This window comes from Oenanthe melanoleuca, chromosome 28 (genome assembly GCF_029582105.1).
Source record: "Oenanthe melanoleuca isolate GR-GAL-2019-014 chromosome 28, OMel1.0, whole genome shotgun sequence".
In the NCBI taxonomy this organism is placed as follows: domain Eukaryota; kingdom Metazoa; phylum Chordata; class Aves; order Passeriformes; family Muscicapidae; genus Oenanthe; species Oenanthe melanoleuca.
The window spans coordinates 1,116,590-1,138,847 of NC_079361.1; the positions used below are offsets into that span (position 1 = coordinate 1,116,590).

General features: G+C 54.9%; 2 protein-coding genes across 15 annotated transcripts in view; both read right to left on the reverse strand.

Annotated features, from left to right (window-relative positions):
• Positions 1 to 3,298: 3,298 nt before the first annotated feature.
• LOC130264403 (cytochrome b-c1 complex subunit 10) lies at positions 3,299 to 6,507 on the reverse strand. Its single transcript, XM_056512543.1, has 3 exons — positions 6,400 to 6,507; positions 5,177 to 5,311; positions 3,299 to 3,541 (listed from the first exon to the last, which is right to left on the reverse strand). The coding sequence occupies exons 1-2, from the start codon at positions 6,447 to 6,449 to the stop codon at positions 5,191 to 5,193; spliced, it is 171 nt and encodes a 56-aa protein (XP_056368518.1). The 5' UTR covers positions 6,450 to 6,507; the 3' UTR covers positions 3,299 to 3,541; positions 5,177 to 5,190.
• Positions 6,508 to 14,994: 8,487 nt separating this feature from the next.
• TCF3 (transcription factor 3) overlaps positions 14,995 to 22,258 on the reverse strand; it is an 82,530-nt gene continuing 75,266 nt past the window's right edge. For 5 of the 14 annotated variants that reach the window (XM_056512558.1, XM_056512545.1, XM_056512546.1 and 2 more), the window contains 5 exons: positions 22,051 to 22,174; positions 21,206 to 21,368; positions 20,076 to 20,314; positions 16,295 to 16,439; positions 14,995 to 15,429 (listed from right to left, as the gene is read on the reverse strand). In XM_056512558.1, the coding sequence (XP_056368533.1) occupies positions 16,297 to 16,439; positions 20,076 to 20,314; positions 21,206 to 21,368; positions 22,051 to 22,174 (669 nt within the window). In that variant the 3' untranslated portion in view covers positions 14,995 to 15,429; positions 16,295 to 16,296. Of the gene's footprint in view, positions 15,430 to 16,294; positions 16,440 to 17,123; positions 17,351 to 20,075; positions 20,315 to 21,205; positions 21,369 to 22,050; positions 22,175 to 22,258 lie in introns of all 14 variants that reach the window. The other 9 variants (XM_056512554.1, XM_056512560.1, XM_056512553.1 and 6 more) reach the window with 4 other exon arrangements.

A 22,258-nucleotide genomic window follows, 5' to 3' on the forward strand; every position in this document is an offset into this window, starting at 1 on the left:
ACTTGTACTGACATGGAGCTTTGGAGTGCAAAAAGGAAACTGAAGCACGGTGAAACCTCCAGTTGTGTTTTTTACCAATGAACTGGCAGAGCTGGGAGCAATTGGAGCTGTGAGTTTAGATATGGAAGAGGATCCCTGAAATGTCCTCTGGACCTGGAGCTGAGAGTATCAGGAGGTAGAAAACCCGTTTTCACTAGCAGCTGGCACTGGTTTGTGGAAGGGAAACATTTACTCTCTTCTAGGACTGCGTGAAATGTTTGGGTAGAAATGAACTCTTGAGGCGAAGGGAAAATATTCCAGTGCTCCTCTGGGAACACTGCCAAGGTGAGGTATTTGCAGGTATAACCACCAGCTGAAAGTGGATGCAGCTTCCAGAGACTCTGTGTTGCCCCAGGATGAGCAGATAATCAAAAAAATAACCAAAATCAACAACCAAAGTTGTTGTCGGGCATGGAAGGAAGCAGCAGGATATCCTGACACAAACTCTTGATTTCACTCTGCAGGTATCCCTGGTTTGAAGCTTCCTACTCTGCACTCCCAGAGCCAACTGAGGAACTTATTACAGAGCAGGATTGGCCATGGAATTCCCAACTCAGGAGCCCCAGCAGAGGCTCTTCCACCAGGAGAGACCAACAAGGGCTGTTGCAGGCTCACAGTGCTGAGCTGGCTGCAGTAAAAACCCCAGTCCCACCTCCACTTGCACATTCCTCGAGGACAAACACTTGGAAGAGGCAGACAGGAATGCAAAGCCTCCCTTTTCTTAAGGGCTCTTGCAAAGTTACATCATCAACCTGCAAATCCAAGGCTACCTCTGTGCCCTCTCCAGGTTTGGAAGGGGAGGCTTTTTCCCCTCTGTCTTTCCCCCTTGACAGACAGGGAAAACAAAAAACCAAATTGTTTTTGAATTTGTCCCTCTAACATATGTGGTATTCATAGCTCATTATGAAAACAATTAACTGTCAGAAGACAGGCAAAGCTAGGATATTAAAAATTAGAAAGATCACCCATGTCACTTGAACAGTAATTATTTGAAATTTAACAGAGACTTGCCCAAGAATGTAGAAGGCATTTTCAAGTGTTTCTTGCTCTTGTAGCAAGAGAAATATAGCAATTAAAACAGTTATACACTAATCCTAGGGTTAATTAGCAATAAATCCAGCACTGGAAATGCTGCACAAAGAACAAGGAGCTGAACAATCTCCAAACAAATCCAAGGTCTGTACACTCCTTGCAGTGCTGCCTGTGCACACAGCTGGGATTTTAAATATGTTTTTCTCCTTTCAGCACCTCATCTCACCTGCTGGGCACAGCTCTACCACTGGGGCTGTGTAAAGGTGACTGTCACACTGACTGGCAGCTTGGGGACCCCAGGCTCCTCAGACAGATGGACACCACAGACCCCCAGCTTCAGGCTTCCCAAAGAACTCCAAGCCATGGGAACAGGTCACTCACCCAAGGGACAAGGCAAAACCAGGGAACTCCTGAAGCAGCAGGTTACACCTATCCTGTCCAGGTGTGTTACACAGGTCAAGCAAGAGCAGGGACTGAGCTGGCCAGAGCTGAGGTTACAATCCTGCTGCTGTGCAAGGACAGGCTGACAGAACATCCACTTTCCAAGAATATCCACTTTTCAGGCATTGGGCTGGGAATGACCAGTATGAACACCCCCACACATGGCAGAGGGCTGCTCTTGTCAAGGCTGCACTCTCAGCATGCTGAGGTTCAGCTGAGGCCTTGGCCTCCTGCAGGTCAGTCAGGAGCAGGGCTGCAGCAGGGAGGCACAGCCTGAGGAACCAGCACTGCTATCTCATTGTTCCAGAAGCTTCTGTTCCATCAGATCCCAGGGAAGCTGCCCCAAGGCTGCCAGAGCTCCAAGAGAGTTTGGACACCACTCTCAGGGATGCTCAGGGTGGGATTGTTGGGGTGTCTGTGCAGGGCCAGGAGCTGGACTTGAGGATCCCTGTGAGTCCCTTCTCACTCAGGATATTCCAGGATTCTGTGATTGCATCTTAGTAGACACAGAAAAGCAGCAAAGGCAGTTTTTGCATGTGAAAATGATATTCTTTGCCCCCAATTAATTAACAGTGAAGCTGCTGAAGCAACACTTAGAAATTTTACTGTTAATTAAGTAATCCAAGTGTCCTGTGTAGTGCCACTGTTTGGGCAGGTTTTCCAAGAGTTTTCCATAGAAAACATCCCTGAGGGTGACACAGCCCTGACAGTGACACACAGGCAGCACAGCTACAACCGGGATTTCACCCTAAAGAGATTCAAACCTTGCATTACAGCCAAACATTCTAGTAAGATGAAATTGGGAACTAAACAGAGAACAAACAGTGACCCTGTTGTCACACAGAGAAAGTTTGTTTGTAAATTCTGGTCTTTGTGAAAAGGGATGAACCCTGAGTCTGAGTCATCTGTGGCTGAGTGGCAGAGACCAGAGCAAACTAATCCTCAATCTTCCTTTTACTAACAGCTAGAAACTCTCTCAGCTGAAGGGTTGTGGTAGGGGGTTTCTAACAGCTAGGAACTCTCACCTAAGGGCCTGTGTTTGGGGGTTGTTGCATCACTGATTTAAGTTCACAAATAAGTAGATCTATGAATTGAGGATTTACATTCTTTTACTACTCAAATCCCAAGACAAGAACTAAACAGTTCCCTGAACTCCTGTTTTTCATCCTGGTACAAAGAAAGACATCCAGGATTTGAGGCCAGCCTTCCTCAAGCCCCTAGATGAAGTCAGAAAAGCTTCAAAAATAGACCATTTAAGTGGTCCATGGATTGATGTTAAAAACTCCAAATCCTTTCTTTAAACTAAATTTCAGGAATCTGTTACCATGAAATTCTGCAATATGGACTGTGAAAAGTTAACTGTATCCATGAGGCCATAGTGATCCAGGAATGATGAGCCTAAAATCAACACATCCCTAAGAGTAGCTCAAGAACTGTAATTTATATAAATAAATCATCAAACCCAGTACCCTAGCAGCCAGTGGTTGATTCCCAAGGAATCTACACAGGAAAAGAGACAAACATGTGGCAGTCCTACACAGTCCAAGAAGCTGAAGACATAACAGGGTGTCCAGAGCAGCTGTGGCTGCCCCTGGATCCCTGGGAAGTTTCCAAGCCAGGTTGGACAAGGCTTGGAGCAATCTGGGATAGTGCCAGGTGTCCCAGCCCAAAGCAGTCTGTGATTCCATGATTCTATAACTCAAAACCAAACCAGGAGTCTGGTCTTAAGAATGTGGACTAAGAAGGTAACACACCCAAAAAAACCCAAAAACCCAACCCCCCCAAAATCATTCACTTGGTTTATTTTGGACACCAGGTTTATAAATTACTCCCATCAAGGCAAGGTGTGCTGGGAAAGTGCTCAGAGGAAGTGGTCAGTGAAGGTGAATTTGCTCACAGCTGTTCATGAGACAGACAGACAGACAGACAGATCACAACTTGTTGCAGAATCTGTACTGGGCATTTCAGGGTCACCCCAAGCAGGGTCTCAGCGGACGGATGCTCCAAACACTCTCCAGCAGTGACAGTCCTACAACAAACACAGACAGTGGTTAAGCACAGCTTCCTGCACAGTGCCACAGCAGAGATCTCAAAAGCCTCCAGTATCCAGGCAGAAGTTCTGGTACAGGAGCTGATCTGGGTGCGGGTGGCAGGCCTGGAGTCCCTTTGGAAGGGAGCACAGGCCACCACAGACACATCCCCTTTCTCTGCTCCTCTTTCCAGAGGACTGACACACAAAGTTCTTACTTCAAAATGGGAAACACTGACTGTTGGCTCAAGAACAGAGCTGTGTTACTACTACTGACAATTTTTAAGGAAGGAAAGCCCTTAGAAAGTAATTTAATTGCCCCTACATAACTTGAGAGCTTTTCCACTTGAAAACTTTTCTCCATCTCCAGGCTGGACGGGGCTTGGAGCAGCCTGGGATAGTGGAAGGTGTCCCTGCCATGGCAGGGGGTGGCACTGAAGGGCTTTAAGGACCCTCCCACCCAAACCAGTCTGTAATTTTATGCTTCTATGACTTTTCTGTAAACATCACAATGACCCAAAATGCCTCCACTCCAGCTCAGCTGACTTCCAAGACAAGTTTCATTCCTCTCTCGGTTACAGAAGGATCTGTGCAATATCAAGTTTGCAAACAGTAAATTGTTTAAACTGCAACAACTCTTGCTGAAAAAAGATTTAAAAAGTACTGTCTGTGCTTTCCAAACTGACTTCCCTACAAAATACTGTGTAGCTGGAACACAAGTAACTCACTTTCATTAATCAACATTTAGATGTAACTGTTATTCTGACCAGCAGAAACAAACACTTAGGTGGACAGTTTTCTCTGGACTCAGTTTCCCCATTACCATCCTTTAATGAATGGAAAAATCTTCCTGATTCCCTTCTATCTGCAGCAAGGAATAAAAAAATCTGAGGCCTGCCTACTAGAAAGAAAAAGCAGTTAGAGCCCCAATAGAAGGATTGTCTAGTTGCTGCTTCAGCTTTAGGAATGGCCAAACTTTCAGAATATTCAAAACAGCACTTCTGATACGCATTTAAAGAAGGAAAATAACCTTGAGAAATCAAATCTTCAAAGGTATTTGTGGAACACAGTCACCAGCTCTGAAAATTCAATTTACTTTTAATACCAGTCACAAGGAGTAGAAAGGAGCCTGAACTTGCATAGTCACAAAAGTAGTCCTGAGCTTGTAGCCCTTCTGCTCAGGAAGAGAAACAGATACATCAAAAGTTCAAAGTTAGCTTGACTTGACCTCTTAAGAGGTCACACATCATATGCAGAAATTTCCACATTATGTTGTGGAAAACCTGCTGCTTGCAAATTAATCACTTGAAAAACATATTGTAATGAATATTTCACCTTTCTGGTGCTCTGTGAAGCTCCACTAAAAAAGTTAAAAAAAAATTTGATTATGCCCCAGGCAAAGAGGAAACATCCACTGTTACACCAACACAGGGTTACTGTGTTCAAGTATTGCAGGCCAGGTTGTCCTGGCCAGGGCTTGGAGCAATCTGTAAAAGGTGACAGTGGAAGGTGTCCCTGCCCATGGCAGGGGGTGAGCAGGATGAGCTTTAAGGTCCTTCCAACCCAAAACCATCTGGGATTCTGTGATTTTATAATTCTATTGATTAAGCCAAGAGATGCACAAACAAAACTCACCATTAGAGGGAAGCTCAGTCTTCAGTTTTGTACTTGCCGCCGATGTAGGGAACGTACTGCAAGACCAGCTTCCAGTCTGTGGCCCAGATCACACCAACACCAGCCACACCACCCCATGTCACGAGGGTGGGGGTCCTAAAGAAGAGACACACACCCAGGTAAACAAAAAATTAGCACTGTGACAAGCCTGGAAAATGCTCAGGGCTGAGGTAGCTGAGAAAATCACCTCAATCAGGAAAAAAAGCTTAGAATTCCAGAATATCCTGAGCTGGAAGGGACCCTCAGGGACCATCAGTGCAGCCCCTGTCCCTGCCCAGCCCCCAACAGCCCCACCCTGAGCATCCCTGAGAGCGCTGTCCAAACGCTCCTGCAGCTCTGGCAGCCTTGGGGCCGGGACCATTCCCTGGGGAGCCTGGGCAGTGCCCAGCACCCTCGGGGGGAAGAACCTTTCCCTGAGCTCCATGCCAGCCCTGACACAGCTCCAGCCCTTGCTGGGCTCCTGGCCCTGTCCCAGAGCAGAGCTCAGCCCCTGCCCCTCTGCCTTCCCTCGGCAGGAGCTGCAGCCCCCAGGAGTCTCCCCTCAGTCTCCTCTGCTTCAGCTGAACGAGCCAAGTGCCCTCAGCTGCTCCTCAGCCCTTCCCCAGCTCCGGGTCCCTCCTTTGACCTTGTGGTGACCAAACTGGGCACAGAAATACTGAAATAACCTCACAGACACATTAGTCCTCAGTTAAGATATTTGACAGGAGAAAGGTCATAGCCTTTTACTTAAAAAGACAACCACTCAGCAAAGAGGAGTCACACTGCCATACCCTGCTGCAGTCACATCGCGTCGTTCTGCCCCCCCCCGACAAAACTTCGTTTTGTCTCCCACAGCCCTGCAAAGGGCACCCAGGGGCACTGCTGTATTTATAAATGTGAAATACAGCCAGCGCCGGGCGGGCCGCAAGCCCTTTCCGCGGCTCCCCGGCCCCTCAGCCCCGGCCCGAGCGCCGCTCCGCACCCAGGACAGGCCCGAGACCCTCCCAGGACGCGGAGGGGACGGGGAGGCCTCGGCACCGCTTGGGGAAGGGGCGGGACGCCCTTCAGGCTCCCACAGTGCGCGGAGGACGCGCTGAGGGGAGCGCAGAGCCCGGGGCGGAGCGGACAGACACCCCGGGCCGGAGCGGGCAGACAGCCCCGGTCCAAGCGGGCAGGCCCGGGTGGGCAGCCCGGTCCCTCCTCACCAGGTCTGCAGCAGTTGCGCGTAGCGCGGCCCCAGCAGTTGGCTCAACATGGCGATGGCGCCGCCTCAAAGTGACCCCGAGCGCCGGCGCGGCCGTGGCGGCGGGGCCGCTCCGAGCACGCGCGGGGCTGCGGCGGGGCGGGGCTGGGACCGGGGCGGGGCTGGGACCGGGGCGGGGCGGGGCTGGGACCGGGGCGGGGCTGGGACCGGGGCGGGGCTGGGACCGGGGCGGGGCGGGGCTGGGACCGGGGCGGGGCTGGGACCGGGGCGGGGCGGGGCTGGGACCGGGGCGGGGCTGGGACCGGGGCGGGGCTGGGACCGGGGCGGGGCGGGGCTGGGACCGGGGCGGGGCTGGGACCGGGGATGGGCGGGGCTGGGACCGGGGATGGGCGGGGCTGGGACCGGGGCGGGGCGGGGCTGGGACCGGGGCGGGGCAGGGCTGGGACCGGGGCGGGGCAGGGCTGGGACCGGGGCGGGGCGGGGCTGGGACCGGGGCGGGGCGGGGCTGGGACCGGGGCGGGGCTGGGACCGGGGCGGGGCGGGGCTGGGGCCGGGGCGGGGCGGGGCTGGGACCGGGGCGGGGCGGGGCGGGGCGGGGCGGGACGGGCACTGGGACGGGCCCGCGCGGGGCTGAGGGGCCGCGGCCGTGCCTGTGGGGAGCGGGCACACGGGCCCTGAGGGGACACGGGGACTAAGGAGACACGGGCCGAGGGGACGGGCTGTCGCCACGCTGGAGAGGGAACAGCAGCCCTGATGAGACACGGGCCCTGATGAGACGCGAGTCCTGAGAGGACGGGCTTGTCTCTGTGCAGGAGGGGGGACGCGAACCCTGAGGGGACACGGGCCGAGGACGGGCTGTCCCCACAGCGGAGAGAGCACAGCAGCTCCGTGGGGAACAGGCTGCCCCTGCCCTGGAGAGGGGACATGAGGCCGGAGGGGACAGGATGTCCCCAGGCTGGGGAGGGGACACGAGCCCTGAGGGGTGGCAGTGCTGGCACTGAGCTGACACTGCTGCTCAGCCTCTTGTGCTGCCCCCTTGCCCAAGCGGTTTCCCCAGCGCCCATTAGTGCCTCCAAACCCTCCTGTCACGGCCACTCAGTGTCCCCCAACAGGAGAGGGAGTTTCCAGCCAGCTATTTCAGGAGAGGGTCATAAAATCACCATCAGTTCCGTAATGTCCCCAGGCTCTGCTGGGAGCCTGCTCAGCCTCTCATGAACATGCAAGAGGAACAGGGGAACAGATACCCCAGAGCAGCTGTGGCTGCCCCTGGATCCCTGGAAGTGTCCAAGGCCAGGCTGGACAGGGCTTGGAGCAACCCGGGATAGTGAAGGGGTCCCTGCCCATGGGATGGGCTTTAGGATCCCTTAGAACCCAGGCATTCCATGATTCTGTGCTTGTCTGGCAGTGTGAACATGATGTGCCATTTGCCCACACGATTTGGTAGTCTCATCCCAGCTCATCTCCAGCTGGTAGGACTCATCTCCAGGGAGTGCAAGTTCACTTGGTGGCCACTGCTCTCATCTTGGCAAGGTGTGTGCTCTCAGCAACTCCTCTGTGCTGCTCCTTGCTCCAGTCCTCACCAGCTCTCCCAGCCCAAGCCTGCTCTGGACACTGGCACTCTCCTGCTTTCTGCTCCTCCATCTCCCAGGCTGCTCCAAGCACACACTTCTCCCTCGTCTGGATCTGAGTTGTGAACTGCTGGCACAGGCTGCCCAGGGCAGTGGTGGAATCACCATCCCTAAAAGCATTCAAAAAATGTGTGGATGTGGCTCTTGAGGACATTTTTAGTGGTGAACATGGCAGTGCTGCCAGGTTAATGGTTGGACTGGGTGATCTTCAAAGTGTTTTGCCATCTTAATGATTCTGTGATTTTATGATGGAGTTTAAGAGACTGTCATTCCATGCACCCAGAGCAGCTTGGGGAGGGCAGAGCTACCTCACTGCTGAGAGAAGGCACCCAAGGCTAAGGGAGATGTCACCAGCTGTGCCAGAAACACTTAGTGGGGTCTGTTTGTCCTGCTCTGCATGAGCCTCGAGCCAGAGCAGCACACTGAAAACACAGGCAGCACACCTGGGGAAGGAAGGCTGCTGCCAGGCAGATGCCTTGGCTCTGGAAATGTCCAAGGCCAGGCAGGATGGGGCTTGTGGCAAGGAGTGGAACGAGATGGGCCTTACGGTCCTTTCCAACCCCAATCAATCTGTAATTCTGTGAAGTCCTGGGGGACATGGGAGCCCAAAGGGCAGGAGGGTACAGGCAGGTGGGGGTCGGGTTCTGTTCCCAGGGAACAAGGGACAGGACGAGAGGAAATGGCCCCAAGTTGTGCCAGAAAAGGTTTAGGTTGGATATTAGGACAAATTTCTTCACAAAGAGGGTTGTCAGGTACTGGAACTGCCCAGGGCAGAAGGGTAAAGTCACCATCCCTGGCAGTGTTCAGACAATGGATGTGGTGCTTGGGGCATGGGTCAGTTGTCAGCTGACAGTTGGACTTGATGATCTTAAAGGTCTTTTTAACTTTGATTTGATGAATTTCTCCCATCACCAGTCTGTGCTGGGCTCCTGGGATGGGCTGGGGGCATTTAACTGGATTTCCCACTTGTAGGTGCTCCCCAGGGGCAGAGATAAGGAAACAAGAGTGATGCAGGGGCAGGATCCACATCCAGAGCAAGTGTCTGAAAACCTGTCTGGTGTTTTCTTTTGTTTTTTTGTTTTTTAGTACAAGGCAAAGCCTTTATTCCAGCTTTTCATTCCTAGGGATACAACATCTGAAGGACACACATGGGGATAAGAAAAGTAATATTGTTATAAAATGTCACATTTATTGCTACATTACTGTTATATACAGGACAGTTCTCAAAATCTACTTTAAAAAAGTTAGGATTATTTAAAAATTCCAAATAATCCAGCCAGCTGTTTTGACACTTGTATAAAATTATTTAAAAAAATGAAAACAATTCATATCTTGAGGCACTCAGAAACACAATTTCATCCCCCAATTGTGATTCATTTCAAAGAGCAACGCATTTCCCACCCCCAAATACTTTATTTTTTTTTTTTTTTTGCTGGGTTAGGCATATATATATATATATTTACTATATATATAGTTCAAAACTATAATGTGTATCTGATTTAAGAACAAGGATTTCAGCCACTTAAGTACATCTGGATTTACAGGTAGGCAGCATAAACATCAAAAGCAAGGACCATTTTTTATTTTAAAGGCCAAAAACCAAAAACAACCCAAAACTTTCTTCAGGGTTAAAAATAAACAACTTCCGCAGGCATCATCCATCTGCTCTCCCACCCCCATTCCTACAAAAATATAGAGAAAGAACATCCCAAGAATGCTTTGTGTCCCCAGGGAGCAGGAGCTGGGGGCACCCAGGGGGTCATTGCCATGTGTGGGGTTGGACCCTCCCTGTGCTGCCTCACCAGGCACCTCCTTCCCTCTCCTGGCACACCAGCAGTGCCTGCTGGGTGGCTCCTTCCCTCCCCATGTACAAGGTTGGCTCAAAAGCTGCTGGGTTGGAGTGATTTGGGAAGACGTGGCCCTGGGGAGGGGGAGCTGCGGTGTCCTGGAGCTCCGTGGCCCAGGCACAGCCCAGGGATGCTCTGGGGGAAAAGGCCTTGGGACCAGCACACCTGTCTGGAAGCAGGAACCCCTCTGCTGTCCCGAGCTGTGCTGCAGTCACACAGAGCTCCGCTGTCCTGGGCTGTGTTACAGCCTCACCCTCCACCGTGGCAGGGCTGGCCTGGGCCAGGTGGGAATGGAGAGCCCTGAGGAGCAGGAGGGGTACCAAACCAGGGGAACAGAGATACCAGTGTGGAGAGCCACGACAGGACTGCCCTTGGCCCTGAGCTGGGCTCAAGACGGTCACACACACAAGGTTTGGCAGACGGTCACATGGAGCCTGCACCACCCTCCTAACCAGAGCCCACCTCCCCGTGGAGTCCTGCAGGCCAAGGCACAGCAGTGCTGGCTCCCCAGAAGGGCTGAATTGTCCTGGAAATCAAAGTACAGAGCAGCAGGTCCCCTGGCACCTGCTCCAGGGCAGGGAGAGGCAGCTGTGCTGTGGGACACCAGCAGCACCCACCCCCAAACCCTCCTGCCTGCAGCCCAGCCGATGGCACTGCTGGCATGGCTGCCCCTCTGCAGAGGGAACCAGCTCAGAGACGCTGGCTGGAGAGGCTGGGGAGCACGGGAGGAAGGGAAACACCCCCTCAGGCTTGGAGTGGCTGAAAGAAGAGCAGCCCCAGCCGAGCCTGAGGCTCAGCTGTTAGAACAGGGCAGTCTGGGCAGCAACAAGGTGGAACAGAGCTTCTCCTTTCAGGGGCTGGGGGCATGAAGGATGCTGGCAGTGCCCCACCAGCATCGAGCCAAAGGCACAGGAGGGTGAAGGGGGCGTGGAGGAGCCCCAGGACCAGGCCATGCCCCCTCCACTTCAGTGCTCAGTGTGAGCTGGATGTTCCTACAGACTCATCTGCCCCCTCTCAGCTCCAGGGCACAAGTCTCAAAATGCTTTTGGAGCTGCCAGGAATGAAGCTGGACCCTGAGGGCAGCAGGGAGCAGGAACTCAGGAGCAATCATGGACAGGAGCAGAGAGAACGGGCTGGGCTGGGATCTGCAGACCCTGGGACAGGGGAGAGGGATAAGATTTGCATAGGATTTTTAACAGGGCAAAGACCTTGTGCAAGCTCGGGGTACAGGAAATAGGCCTTGCTATTGCTGGTGCTGGGCAGGAATGGGGGAGTCCAGTGGCCAGGGCTTGCTCTGGGTTAGCCAGCACTGCAGGTGGGGGCTGAAGGCTTGTTCTGGCCCAGCTCCATCCCCAGCTTTGCTCCACCTCCCAAAGCCCAGGGACGGAACTGGAGCTGGCCCAGGCTCCCCACTACAGCACAGCAGGGCCTGCAAGAGAAACTCGGGTTCCACAGGCCCCAAAGCTGGCAGCAAAGCTCAGGGGGTGCAGGGGATTGAGGGTTTCCAAAGCCTCATGTTTCTCGAGGCCCCACAACTGGAACCACCAGCAAGGGCCCAAAGGCTTCAGTGGGGACACTGGTGAGACACAAAGGACCTTGGAGAACAGTTTCTGCACTGACTCTGGAATTGCAGCCTCCTGAGGAAACCACAGCTTGATTCCATCTTTCCTGCCAACACACTATGGGATAGCTGTGACAGCAGGGGAGCAGAGAGCCCCAGGATGCTGGCTGGGGCTGTGAGCAGATCTGATGGGGGTCACAGCAGGGGTGAATGCCAAACAGCTGGAATTCTGTTCCCTGGGGCACTGAGCAGGAGCTGCCACCACTGCCTGAGCACCACCCCATGGGAGGCTGCAGCTGCTTTGAAAAGGGAGAAAAACAAAAATCTGCAATTTTACAGACTGGATTCCAGACACTCCCCAGTACTGGGGCATGCACAGCTTGTGTGCAGGGAGACAGGGGCTGGCAGAGTGGGGCAAGAGAGGCCCCTGGGCTGGGGACACAAGAAATGTCCCATGGCAGTGTCCCACTTCTGCTGCTTCACTGGGATGCAGCCTGGGGAAAGAGGAACTAGAAACTGCACAGAAGGGAAGGCAGCCCCCTGTCTGATGAAGGAAGCTCTGGGGGGGCTCAGTGGCCCCCAAAGAGGAGGGCACGTGTCCCCAGGAGCAGCCATGCAAGCAAAGGCTGAGAGAGGGAGAAAATGGAATAAATGGCACTGTACAGCATGTCACCCACCTGTGACACCTGTCCTGGCTGTGGGGACAGGCAGACAGGCAGAGGAGCAGGTCTGGGGATCTGTAAGATCCCAGGGGAATGGAGCAGGGCTGTGGGCTGGGGAGGGTGCAGACCTGGCCCTCGCTCACCACAACACCTGAGGACAAGAGTTTCACTGCTACAGGGTGACATTTCAGGTCTGGGCTGGTGGTACTTTGGGGACAGCACCTGGCAGTGGTTGTTTTTAGAAAAGCCACTTCCCCTGGCTGGTTAGTTCACACTGAGCAAGACATAGGATTTTTTTCTTGCTGCTCTTCCCAATTGTTCCCTGAGCACCTGGAAAGCAGAGATGCCACACTGGGCTGGCACACAAAGCTGTGTCACCCTGTGCCATCGAGGCAGCTTCAGGGAGAGCACTGCCACCCCCTACATTGTGCTTATGAAATGATCTTTCCAAACCCTGGCTCCTAGGGCTTGTGCTCAAGGATCTTCACCCAAGCTTGCCATGGAAGGAAGTTGGCTGGATTTGCTGTCAAAGTAGCATCTTAAACTACCCAAATGCAGCTGAAAAGCCCCATTTTTGTTGCAATGCCTGGGGATTCAGGCATAGTGAAAAAGGCTCTGGCTCATTGGGATTCCTCCCTGGCTGTAGGACTCAGAGGGGATGAAGAAGTTCAGCAAATTTGTGAACAACTCATAAATCTTCTCAGATTTCCAATTTTGTTGAATTTATGGAATTTTCTTGACTAGTCCATTTAAGTCCATTTGTCCATGACTGCCACCTCCAACTCTTGGGGCAAAATCAAAGGGTTTGTGAACCACTTTAAAATATTTTTTGTAGGGTTTCAAGCTTTCCAGGGCTGGGACACTGCTCCTTCCCTCCTGGCCCTGGGACAGGGGCACTGAGCCAGCCAAAACCCCTGAGCAGTGGGTACTTTGCAGCCCCAGCACTGTCCCATCACTGGAGCAGGAACTCTCATGGATGAAACAAAAAGCAGCTGCTGGGCCCTTCAATTTGCATTCTGGAGCATGAATGGGAGTCAAGGCTGTCACACATGGAGGAAAACCTCATCCCTTTCCCTGCCCACTGCTTCAGCAGCCAGAAGAACAAAGGGAGGGAACAGCCAGGGTTGGAACCTGACCAGCTGATCAGGCTAAAATGTGTCTGTTGACACAAGCAAGAAGAACCTGGGTTACTGGAACCACTGGAACCACTGGAGCTTTCCTGGCCTTCCCAGGGACAGAGCTGGGGCTGCTGAGGTCTCACCATGCAGAAGGAATGGTGGGAGCAGCAAGCTGGGGAAAGCCAGGAGCAGCCAAAAGCTTCAGAGCAATGGCTGGGTGCTGGGGAGCCCCAGGGCATGGCCAGGGGCAGCAGGGACAGTCCCACCCTGCCCTGGCACTTGGAGTGGCTCAGCTTGGAGCTGCCACGGGCTGAGACCACAGTGCCCAGGTGTGGGAGGGAGATAAGCACTGCCCTGAGCACTTCCAGCACAGAGCACAGCCATGAGCATGGGGGAGCACCAGGCTATGCCAAAGCCTGGGGGTGCTGGGAAGTGCCACAGTCCCTCCCTTTCCCTGTGCCAAAGCAACAGGAGCCCAGGCTGGAGCAGCACAGAGCAGAGATGGACCCTGCAGGGGAAAGGGGTTAGAGCCCCACATCCCCCAGAGCAGCACCCACGTCCCATCCTGCCTGACCGGGCTCTGCAGAGCTGGGAAGAACCAGGCACAAAATGTTTCAGAAGAGGAAGGAGAGGGAAGAAACAAGAGTAAATTCCTGGTGGATGTTTTTCCATGGCCATCTCTAGACCAGCTGCTGCAGTACCTCTTTGCTCTACACACCTCTGGGGCACCAGAGGGGCTGCCAGGGATCCTCCTCCTGCTGAGCACTCCAGAGTGCTCTGGAGTGATGGGGAATCCCTTGGAGTGAAGGGATGGCTGGCCCAGGCTGGCTGCTGGAGCACGTGGTGCAGGACAGGCACTCCTGCTGCCCTCCTTCCAGCGCTGGGAGGAACCCAGGGGCAGGTGACTCAAAGCCCCTGGCACAGTGCTGAGCTCAGTTTGCCTCGCAGGGTGCCTGGGAGATGTGGCAGCAGGTGACAGCAGGCTGTGAAGCCACCCCTCTCCCCGAGGCAGCGCTCTGCATTCCCGACGGCGGCGGCTGCGCTGCACGAAGGGATCTGCTGCTGGTCACGGCTTTGCTGAGCCTGAGTGAGCCACGGGTGAGCCAGGCTCCTCTCCTGCTCCAGCATCCTCATGGCTGCTGCTGCTGCTGCTGCTGCCTGGCTTCTGGCCCTGGATCCACTGCTGCTGCTGCCGTGCTCCAGCTCCTCTGCCTCTTCCCCGCTTTGTTCACTCGGTCTTTGTTCAGTGCTGCTCCTCGAGTGCCGCCAGCAGCTCTGGGAAGAGGCGCTTCCCCCGCGCGTCCCTCGCTGCTCTGCTCACCTGGAAGCGCCTCCGTCCCTCGGTTCTGCTCCAGCTGGGGCTGCTCTGTCCCAGCAGCTCGTCCTCCCCTCGGGGCTGCTCTGTCCCAGCAGCTCGTCCTCCCGTCGGCATCTCCGGGAACAAAGCAAACCTGGTGAGTCACCTCGGTCACCGCCGGGGAAGCGGGAGCTCTGCTGCCACTCGCTTTGCTGTTCAACTTCCTTTTCCCAAATCAGAAGTGGCCGAAGCAAAGAGATGGTGAATTCAGCACGAGTTTGTTTGTTTTTTTGTCATGGAAGGTACAAGCCAGGCAAGGAAGAACATTCCCTCACTGTGGCTACATTCGCTTTTAGTGGCTTTCTGAGCCGAATCTGAGAATTCCTCTCTTTATATCCAGTCTCTCTTAATACAATTTTAATATTCTGGTTGATCCTAAAGATGCAACGTTAACTATAGAAACAGCAGCAGAAAAGCGGAGGGTACAAGACATGTTTTTATACAAAAAAAAATTTTTTCGTTGCTTACAAAACATATGCAAAAGAAGCTAAAAAAAACCAAAAGGCATTGCTATTTGTTCTACATAAAAAATCTCATAACTAATGTTCTTTTTTTTTAAAAAAGAAATATCAAGCTTAGGCACAATTTTGCTGCTGGCTGCTTGTGAACAAGCCAAGAGAACACGCCACCCCCTCCTAACTGAGTGATATGTATTGACTGTTCTGCACTTTATACTTAAGGCAATTTTTTGTTTCCGTTTTGTTTCTGACAAAGTGTTTTTTCCACCCCTTACGTCTCGCCAGGATCCGTCTGCATGTGTCAGTATGAGCAGTACTACAGTTTGTGGTTCAACAGGGCTGCAGGTCACACCAAGGGTTTTCTTCCTACAGATCTCCATATCCAGAGGAACAAAAAGATCTAAAAAAAAAAAAAAAAAAAAAAAAAAGTCTGAAGATAGGAACCCAAATGAGAATAAAACTGCTCCTTGCACAGGCCCCAAGGCTCCTGCTGCAGCTTGTCCTGGCAGGGCTGGGCAGGGCTGCAGCTGAGCTTTGCCTTTGTTTTGGTCAGGCCACCCCCAGGCACCCACTGGGGCAGGGGACACCAAGGGACTCTCCAGGCACTCTATGGGATCAGCTCCTGACCTACCACTCCTGGATCTGCTCAATCCCCCCACCATCTCTGCACTGCTCAGGTGCTCCTGGTTCCCTTAAAAATGGGAACAGCCCATCAGAGAATTACCAGGGGATTTTCACTTTCTCTGACTCGCCTGTAATTTCTGGGACCTGCCCACTCCCTCTCACAAGGAAAAGGAATTGCTTGTTCCCAGTAGCTAACTGGGGGCAGGACTGGGAGGTGCAGACAGAGCTGAGGCCACTCAGAGAGCTCCAACCACCCCCCCCCATCCCAGCTATGGGGCTGCACTGTGCTGTGGGGCAGAGGCTTTGGGTGTCCATGGGGCACGTGATACACAGACAGAATCATGGAATGGCTTGGGTTGGAAGGAACAATAAAGTTCATCTTATTCCATCCCTGCCATGGGCAGAGACACCTCCCACTATCTCAGATTGCTCCAAGCCCCTCCAGCCTGGCCTTGGACACTTCAGGAATGGGGCAGCCACAGCTCCTCTGGGCACCCTGTGCCAGGCCTTGCAGGTCACAGATTTCAGGGGAATGAAGCAGGGCCATGGCTGCTGCTGAGGGAGGGGGGCTGACCAGACAGAGCACAGCAGGGCATGGGCACAGGCTGGACCCACACTGGGATCAAGGTGGAGAACAGTACCTTTACATGTGTCCAACAGGGTTGTGACCGTCTCCTAGACCAGGATGTGAAGCTGACAGTGTCATCTGGGGGTCTCCTACCACTCCGGACACTTTCTCCTCTTCCCGACGCTTCAAGCAGGCGGCTTTTGGGTTCAGATTGCGCTCTGTGCCCAAAACAGCAGCGGGGAGCAACCTCAGTCTGGGCAACAGCATCAGCCTGGCACAGCACCCCAGAGGGACAGCGGGGACAGTGCCAGGCAGGCCCGTGGGAGGAGGTGAGCACTGTGCAGTCAGTCCCTGCAGGAACCTGCCAGGCCCCTGCTCAAGCAGAACCCCAGGCCCAGCTGCACCCCCACTCAAACATGGAATCATGGAATGGTTTGGGTTGGAAGGAATGTTACAGCCCATCTTGTTTCAGCCCCCTGCCATGGCAGGGACACCTTCCACCATCATCCCAGGCTGCTCCAAGCCCAGTCCAACCTGGCCTTGGACACTGCCAGGGATCCAGGGGCAGCCACAGCTGCTCTGGGCACCCTGTGCCAGGGCATCTCCATGTGCTTGTTACAGGAACCCCCAAGTGCCTCAGCCAGCACTCAGAGCTGAGGACTGAATTTTCCAAAGCTGCTTAATGGGATCCAGGTGCCAAATCATACTAAGCACGAGCGAAGAGAGAGAGGAGCCTCAAATCCACCCCGGGCCGGGGCTGGGGAGAGCTCAGCACCCAGAGGTGCTGCTGGCGCTGCAAACACACAGCTCACAGCAAAGCAGGAGGCAGGACAGAGAAGCACGAGCATGCAGAGACAGGGGAAGAGACAGGCCCCAAAATGCACCTGCCAGTGGTACCATACCTCGTACTTGCTGCTCCAGGCCCAGAATGACCTGCACCGCTTGCTGCAGGATGATCAGTTTGGTCTGTGCTTTGTCCGTTTTTAAGTGCATCTGGCACATGCGTCCCAGCTCTTTAAAGGCCTCGTTAATGTCCCGCACACGCACCCTCTCCCTGGCGTTATTGGCCATTCTCCTCTCCCGGTCCCTCAGATCTTTGTCCTCCAGTGACAAGGCCTCGTCTGTACTGCTGGGTTCACAGCACCACAGGGGTTAGTCAGGGGGTGCCACCGAGGGGGGCTCTATGTTGCCGTGCTGGAAGTGCTCCGGGTGTCCACTGGAAATGGCCCAAACAGCCTCACTTTGCAAAGCACATTGCTCTGGGTGCTGCCCACAGCAGCCCAGGCTGTGTCACCTCTGTGAGCCCGGGGAAGGTGCTGCCAGCACAGGGCCAGAGGGCTGGAGGGGCCGCTGGGGACAAGGGTGGGCATTGATGCAGCATCACCCACCAACACCTTCTACCCTCTGCAAAATTTTGTTTGTTTTCAACTGGAAACCCGAAGATTGGGGGCGGGTATCATCCCCCAAGGAAAGATTTTGGCAGGAAGCAAATCCTTCTTTGTAAGATTTGCTTCCCAAATTGCATCTGCAGCTCCCAGTGCTGGTGTTTGGAGCAGTGGTGCTGCAGCAGCAGGAGCAGCCTGGCCTGGCACCCTCTTAGGAGCCAGGGCAGCATTGGGAGCAGGAGCCAGGGCTGCTCTGAGGATCAGACTCGGATACAGACACTGAATCCTGATCTTTCCACACAGCCAAAAGCCCACCAGAAGGGGTAATTTTCTCTTCGAGGCACAGTCAGAAGCTCTGGGAGAGCCCTCACTGCTGACAGCACCCCAGGGATGCCTGACACAGGCAGGGATGGGGAGAAGCAAAGTTGTGCTGGCAGCATCTTGAACCGTGGCCTTGCTCAACCTCTCAAAAGCCCCAATTTGAGCCCAGACGACCTTCTCCCCCAGAGCAAAACTTCTTGCAGGAAGACACCTGTCTGAGGAGGGTCCTTGGATGAGACCTGATACTGAGGACAGCCTGTGGCCTTGGGCTCCTGGGGAGCAATGTGGGGATAAACCTTTAGCAAAGAGGGGCTGCAGAGCCAGAGCCTTCCTGGAGAGCCTCTGACAGTGCATGGCCACGGGAAGGGGAGCAGGGGCTCCCTAGGCAGGCACTGCCCCCTGTCCCTGCTGCACCCTCTCCTGGCTGCCTTGGCCCTGTCTGTGTCCCCTCCTCGCTGCCCCAGCTGGCACTGCCACCTTCTCTCCACAGGACAGGCTGGGGGACAGGGCCATCCTGGCACCTGTGCCCCCCCCACAGGATCCCAGATCCTTCCTCCAGCACAGATTGGTGGCTGCAGGTCCTTGCTGGTGGCCAGTTCCGGCTGGTGGCTTGCCCAGCAGAGGCCAGGCTTGGATGTCACACCAGGGCAGACAGAGCTGTGTCCCCAGCCCTGGCAGCTTGCATTGTGTGATGCTTCGGCTGCCTTGTGCCCCTGGGGGTCACCAACCAGCCTAAAACTCCTCAGTCTCCTCCTTTCCCTGTAGCTGCTGTGGCAGTGGGAGGATCCTGGCAGCCCCCCTGGGCACACAGGGACCTGATGGCCCCGTGCCCATGGCAGTGCTGCCAGAGGGGGTGTGAGGTGCCATTCTCTCCTGGAAAGCAGCACAAACACACAGAGGGGACACTGCCTGTCTGCACCAACTGCTGAGGGAGCCTGCAGGGCTCTGCCACCTCCCTGGCTGCCTCCAGGAAGGGTTTAAAAAGGGACAAGCTTGGGAGACCAAAGTGAACATGGTGCCAGCTCTGCCTAAGCCCTGCCCCACCCTCGGTCCTGCCTGGGATCCGCGAGCAGCAAGTACAAGGTAGAGTGGGACCACCGAGAGGTCACGGCTGGGGCATGTCTGTAGGAGATTGGAAAGAACAGAACCAAAAAATAAAAACTCGAAATTAAAAAAAAAAAAAAATCCAAAGGAAGGGGAAATTAAAAAAGAAGACAGGAAAAAATATACGTTATGAAAGGCAAAAAATTACAAACTGAAGAGAGGCACAAAGGACTCCAACATCAAGGCACAGCAAGGCCAGCAGAGAGGAGCACAGGCAGGCACAGCCCCCGACGCGTGTTACGACAGCTCTGCAGAGAGAAAGGGTTATCCTGCCCCAGCACCCGCTGCAGGGGAGCAGGAGAGCAGAGCATGCACTGCGGGGTGGGGACAAAGCAGCCAGTCCTGGCAGCAGGACAGCCAGCCCTCCTGCCCTCCCTGGGACGGTGCACACACAGCACGGTGCACACGTGTGTGGAAGGGACAGAGGTGCCCTGAGGTGTCCAGGTGAGGGGCAGAGCCTGCAGTGCCTGCTGGCAGCTCCAGGCTCAGAGTGCACAGTGCTCCCAGCCTGTGCTGGACACCAGTGACTGCAGGCAGTGAGGGCTGCTCAGCTCAGGGATCCCGCTGCCCTCGCACAGCTCCCGTGGTGCCAGGGCTTTGCCAGGTGCCACACAGAGGGGACAGCAGCACAGAGCCCCATCAGGCACACAGAGGGGACAGGAATGGGCTCTGTGCCCAGAGCAGCCCTTGGAGATGGCAGAGCTGGGCCCCTCTGGGAGATTTTCTAGTGGGGTTTCTGTCACTTTGCTGGCCAAGCACTGAGCACTCCTGGCTGGGGGAAGCAGGATGGCACAGGTGTCCCCACAGGGACCAGCATGCAGCACGCATGGCAGCGGGGGACAAAGGAGGGAACAGCAGGGATGGATGCAAAAAAGGCAAAAAAAATAAAAATAAAAAGGACATCGACAGCCTTGGGTTGGTCCCCAAGGCCACAGGGGAGAGAGACAGTGCGAGGCACCACAGCACGTCACAGGAGACAGACAGACAGACAGCCCCGTGCCGATCAGGTACGTAAAATATCACCACTCCGGGACCCTCACTGACCTCTAACTTGTTGCTCCAGGTTCAGTATGACTGATACGGCCTGGTGTAGGATTAGCAGTTTGGTCTGCGGTTTTTCGCTGTTTAGGTGCAGCTGGCACATGCGTCCGAGCTCCTTAAAGGCCTCGTTGATGTCACGGACCCGCAGGCGCTCACGGGCATTATTGGCGACCCTCCTTTCTCTCTCTCTCTCGGCTTTTTGCTCTGGGGGAAGAAGATCGTCCTCCTCATCCTCATCTTGACTAATGGTTTAAAATAAGAACGAGACAGGGACATTCCTCGTGTGCACTCTCAGCACTGGTCAACTCACAGACAAGAAACACACGGTGACACACGGAGATGCCGACCCCCCGTGTGCCCTGCCAGGACCTGCCCGTGCCACGTGCAGGGACACGCAGGGGCTTTGGAGAGAAGCAGTTAAGGCTCTTCTTCTGCCTCTTTTTTGTTTTGTTTTTAAACAGCAAAGAAAGAAACCACAATGTGATTAAGGCCTGAGCTTGTTGCCAGGAAAGTGCAGGGTGGCCCAGACAAGGTGAAGGCCAACACTGGAATCCCCAGCTGGAATTTGGGAAGATGCAGCCCTCTGCCTCCAGGGCAGGAGTGGGGCTGGTGCTGCCTCTCTGGGCACCAGCACCCTGGTGAGGCCTCTGAGCTGGTAGCGAGGCCACAGAGCAGCCAACACGCTGAAGGACTCTACCTGAGCCACTGCCACTGCTCTGGCTGGATGTGACAGAGGACACAAGAGCCCAAGGCAGAGAGCAGAGGAGCCTCAAGGCAGGGAAGGGCTCAAACCATGTCTGACTGGGGCTGAGCACTTGCTCCTTCCCTGCACAGCCCCAGGTGATCACACAAGCAGGTGGGGGATCAGGTGCATCCCTCTGCTTTAGGAGCATGAGCACACCCTGAGGACACAGGGACAGGCCCCAGCAGGAGGGTGGCAGGGACCCTTCCCCCTGGGGCAGCAGCAGGAGCCCAGACTGTGTGAGACCACCCCAGGCTCCAGGGTGGGCAGGTGCTGGGGGTCTGTGCTGCAGGATGACCCCAGGCCAAAGCTCAGTGCCTGGTGGGTCCTGGCAGCTGGACCCCAGCCCAAACACCCCTGGCCTGGGAACAGAGGAAGTGAAGGGAGAGACCTGTTCAAAGAGCACCTTGTTCTGTTCCGGGAGGGTTTCAGCTCCTTCTTCTCCTCCTCTGAGTTATCTGCCACTGACGTGTTCTCTTCATCCTCCTTCTCCTCCCTCTTTATCTCACTCGTTCCTGAGGAGACGCTGCTCCGCCCCAGCCCCCCGGACAGGCCTGCAGAGAGACACAGCCACAGGCACAGCTGAGGGGCCTGGCCCACACAGGAGGCTGGGGGTGCCCAGCCCTGCTCCTGCAGTGCCACCCAAAACTCATCCTGCATTGCTGCTCCACACTCAGGACGGTGGAGGGGATGCTGGCTGTGCCCTGCTGACACTCCCTGTTCTCCCTCTGAACTCCCAGACCTTCCAGTTTGGGAACCCAACCTACAGAGCAGAGCACTGTGAACTGTGCACCCACACCTGTCAGAGGGATGGGAAAACACAGGTCAAACATGTAGGGTTAGATGGGATATTGGGAAGGAATTCTTCCTTGGGAGGGTCATGAGGCCCTGGCACAGGGTGCCCAGAGCAGCTGTGGCTGTCCCTGGATCCCTGGGAGTGTTCCAGGCCAGGCTGGATGTTACACTTGGAAGGTGTCCCTGCCCATGGGAGAGGGTGGAAGAGGATGAGCTTTAAGGTCCCATGCAAGCCAGATCATTCTGGGACCCTGTGAAACCTCTGGAAAAGGCTCCAAGTAGAAACTGCCCTGTGAATGCAGCAAGGAAGCACCAGCCTTGCAGAGACATCCATCTCCTCCCAGGCTGCTGCTGCAAGCCCCACAGGTGACTCCCCAGACCCCCAGCAGGTGACCCTTAGCACAGGTGAGCCCACCCTGCCCCCGTGCAGAGCTGCCTTACCACTGTACGTGTCCTGCTGCCTGCTGAGGTCCGGGAGTGAGCTGGGCTGGGATGGAAGTGTGACATGGTTGTGGAGCAAGCTGGGGGTGCTGGACAACCCATCTTCAGGGTGGCCTCCTCCCACCTGCAGCACAAGGAGCAGAGTGAGCCTTAGAGGGGGAAGTGTCACAGCAGTGGGACACTCACCTGAGCAGTCACCCCAGGACAC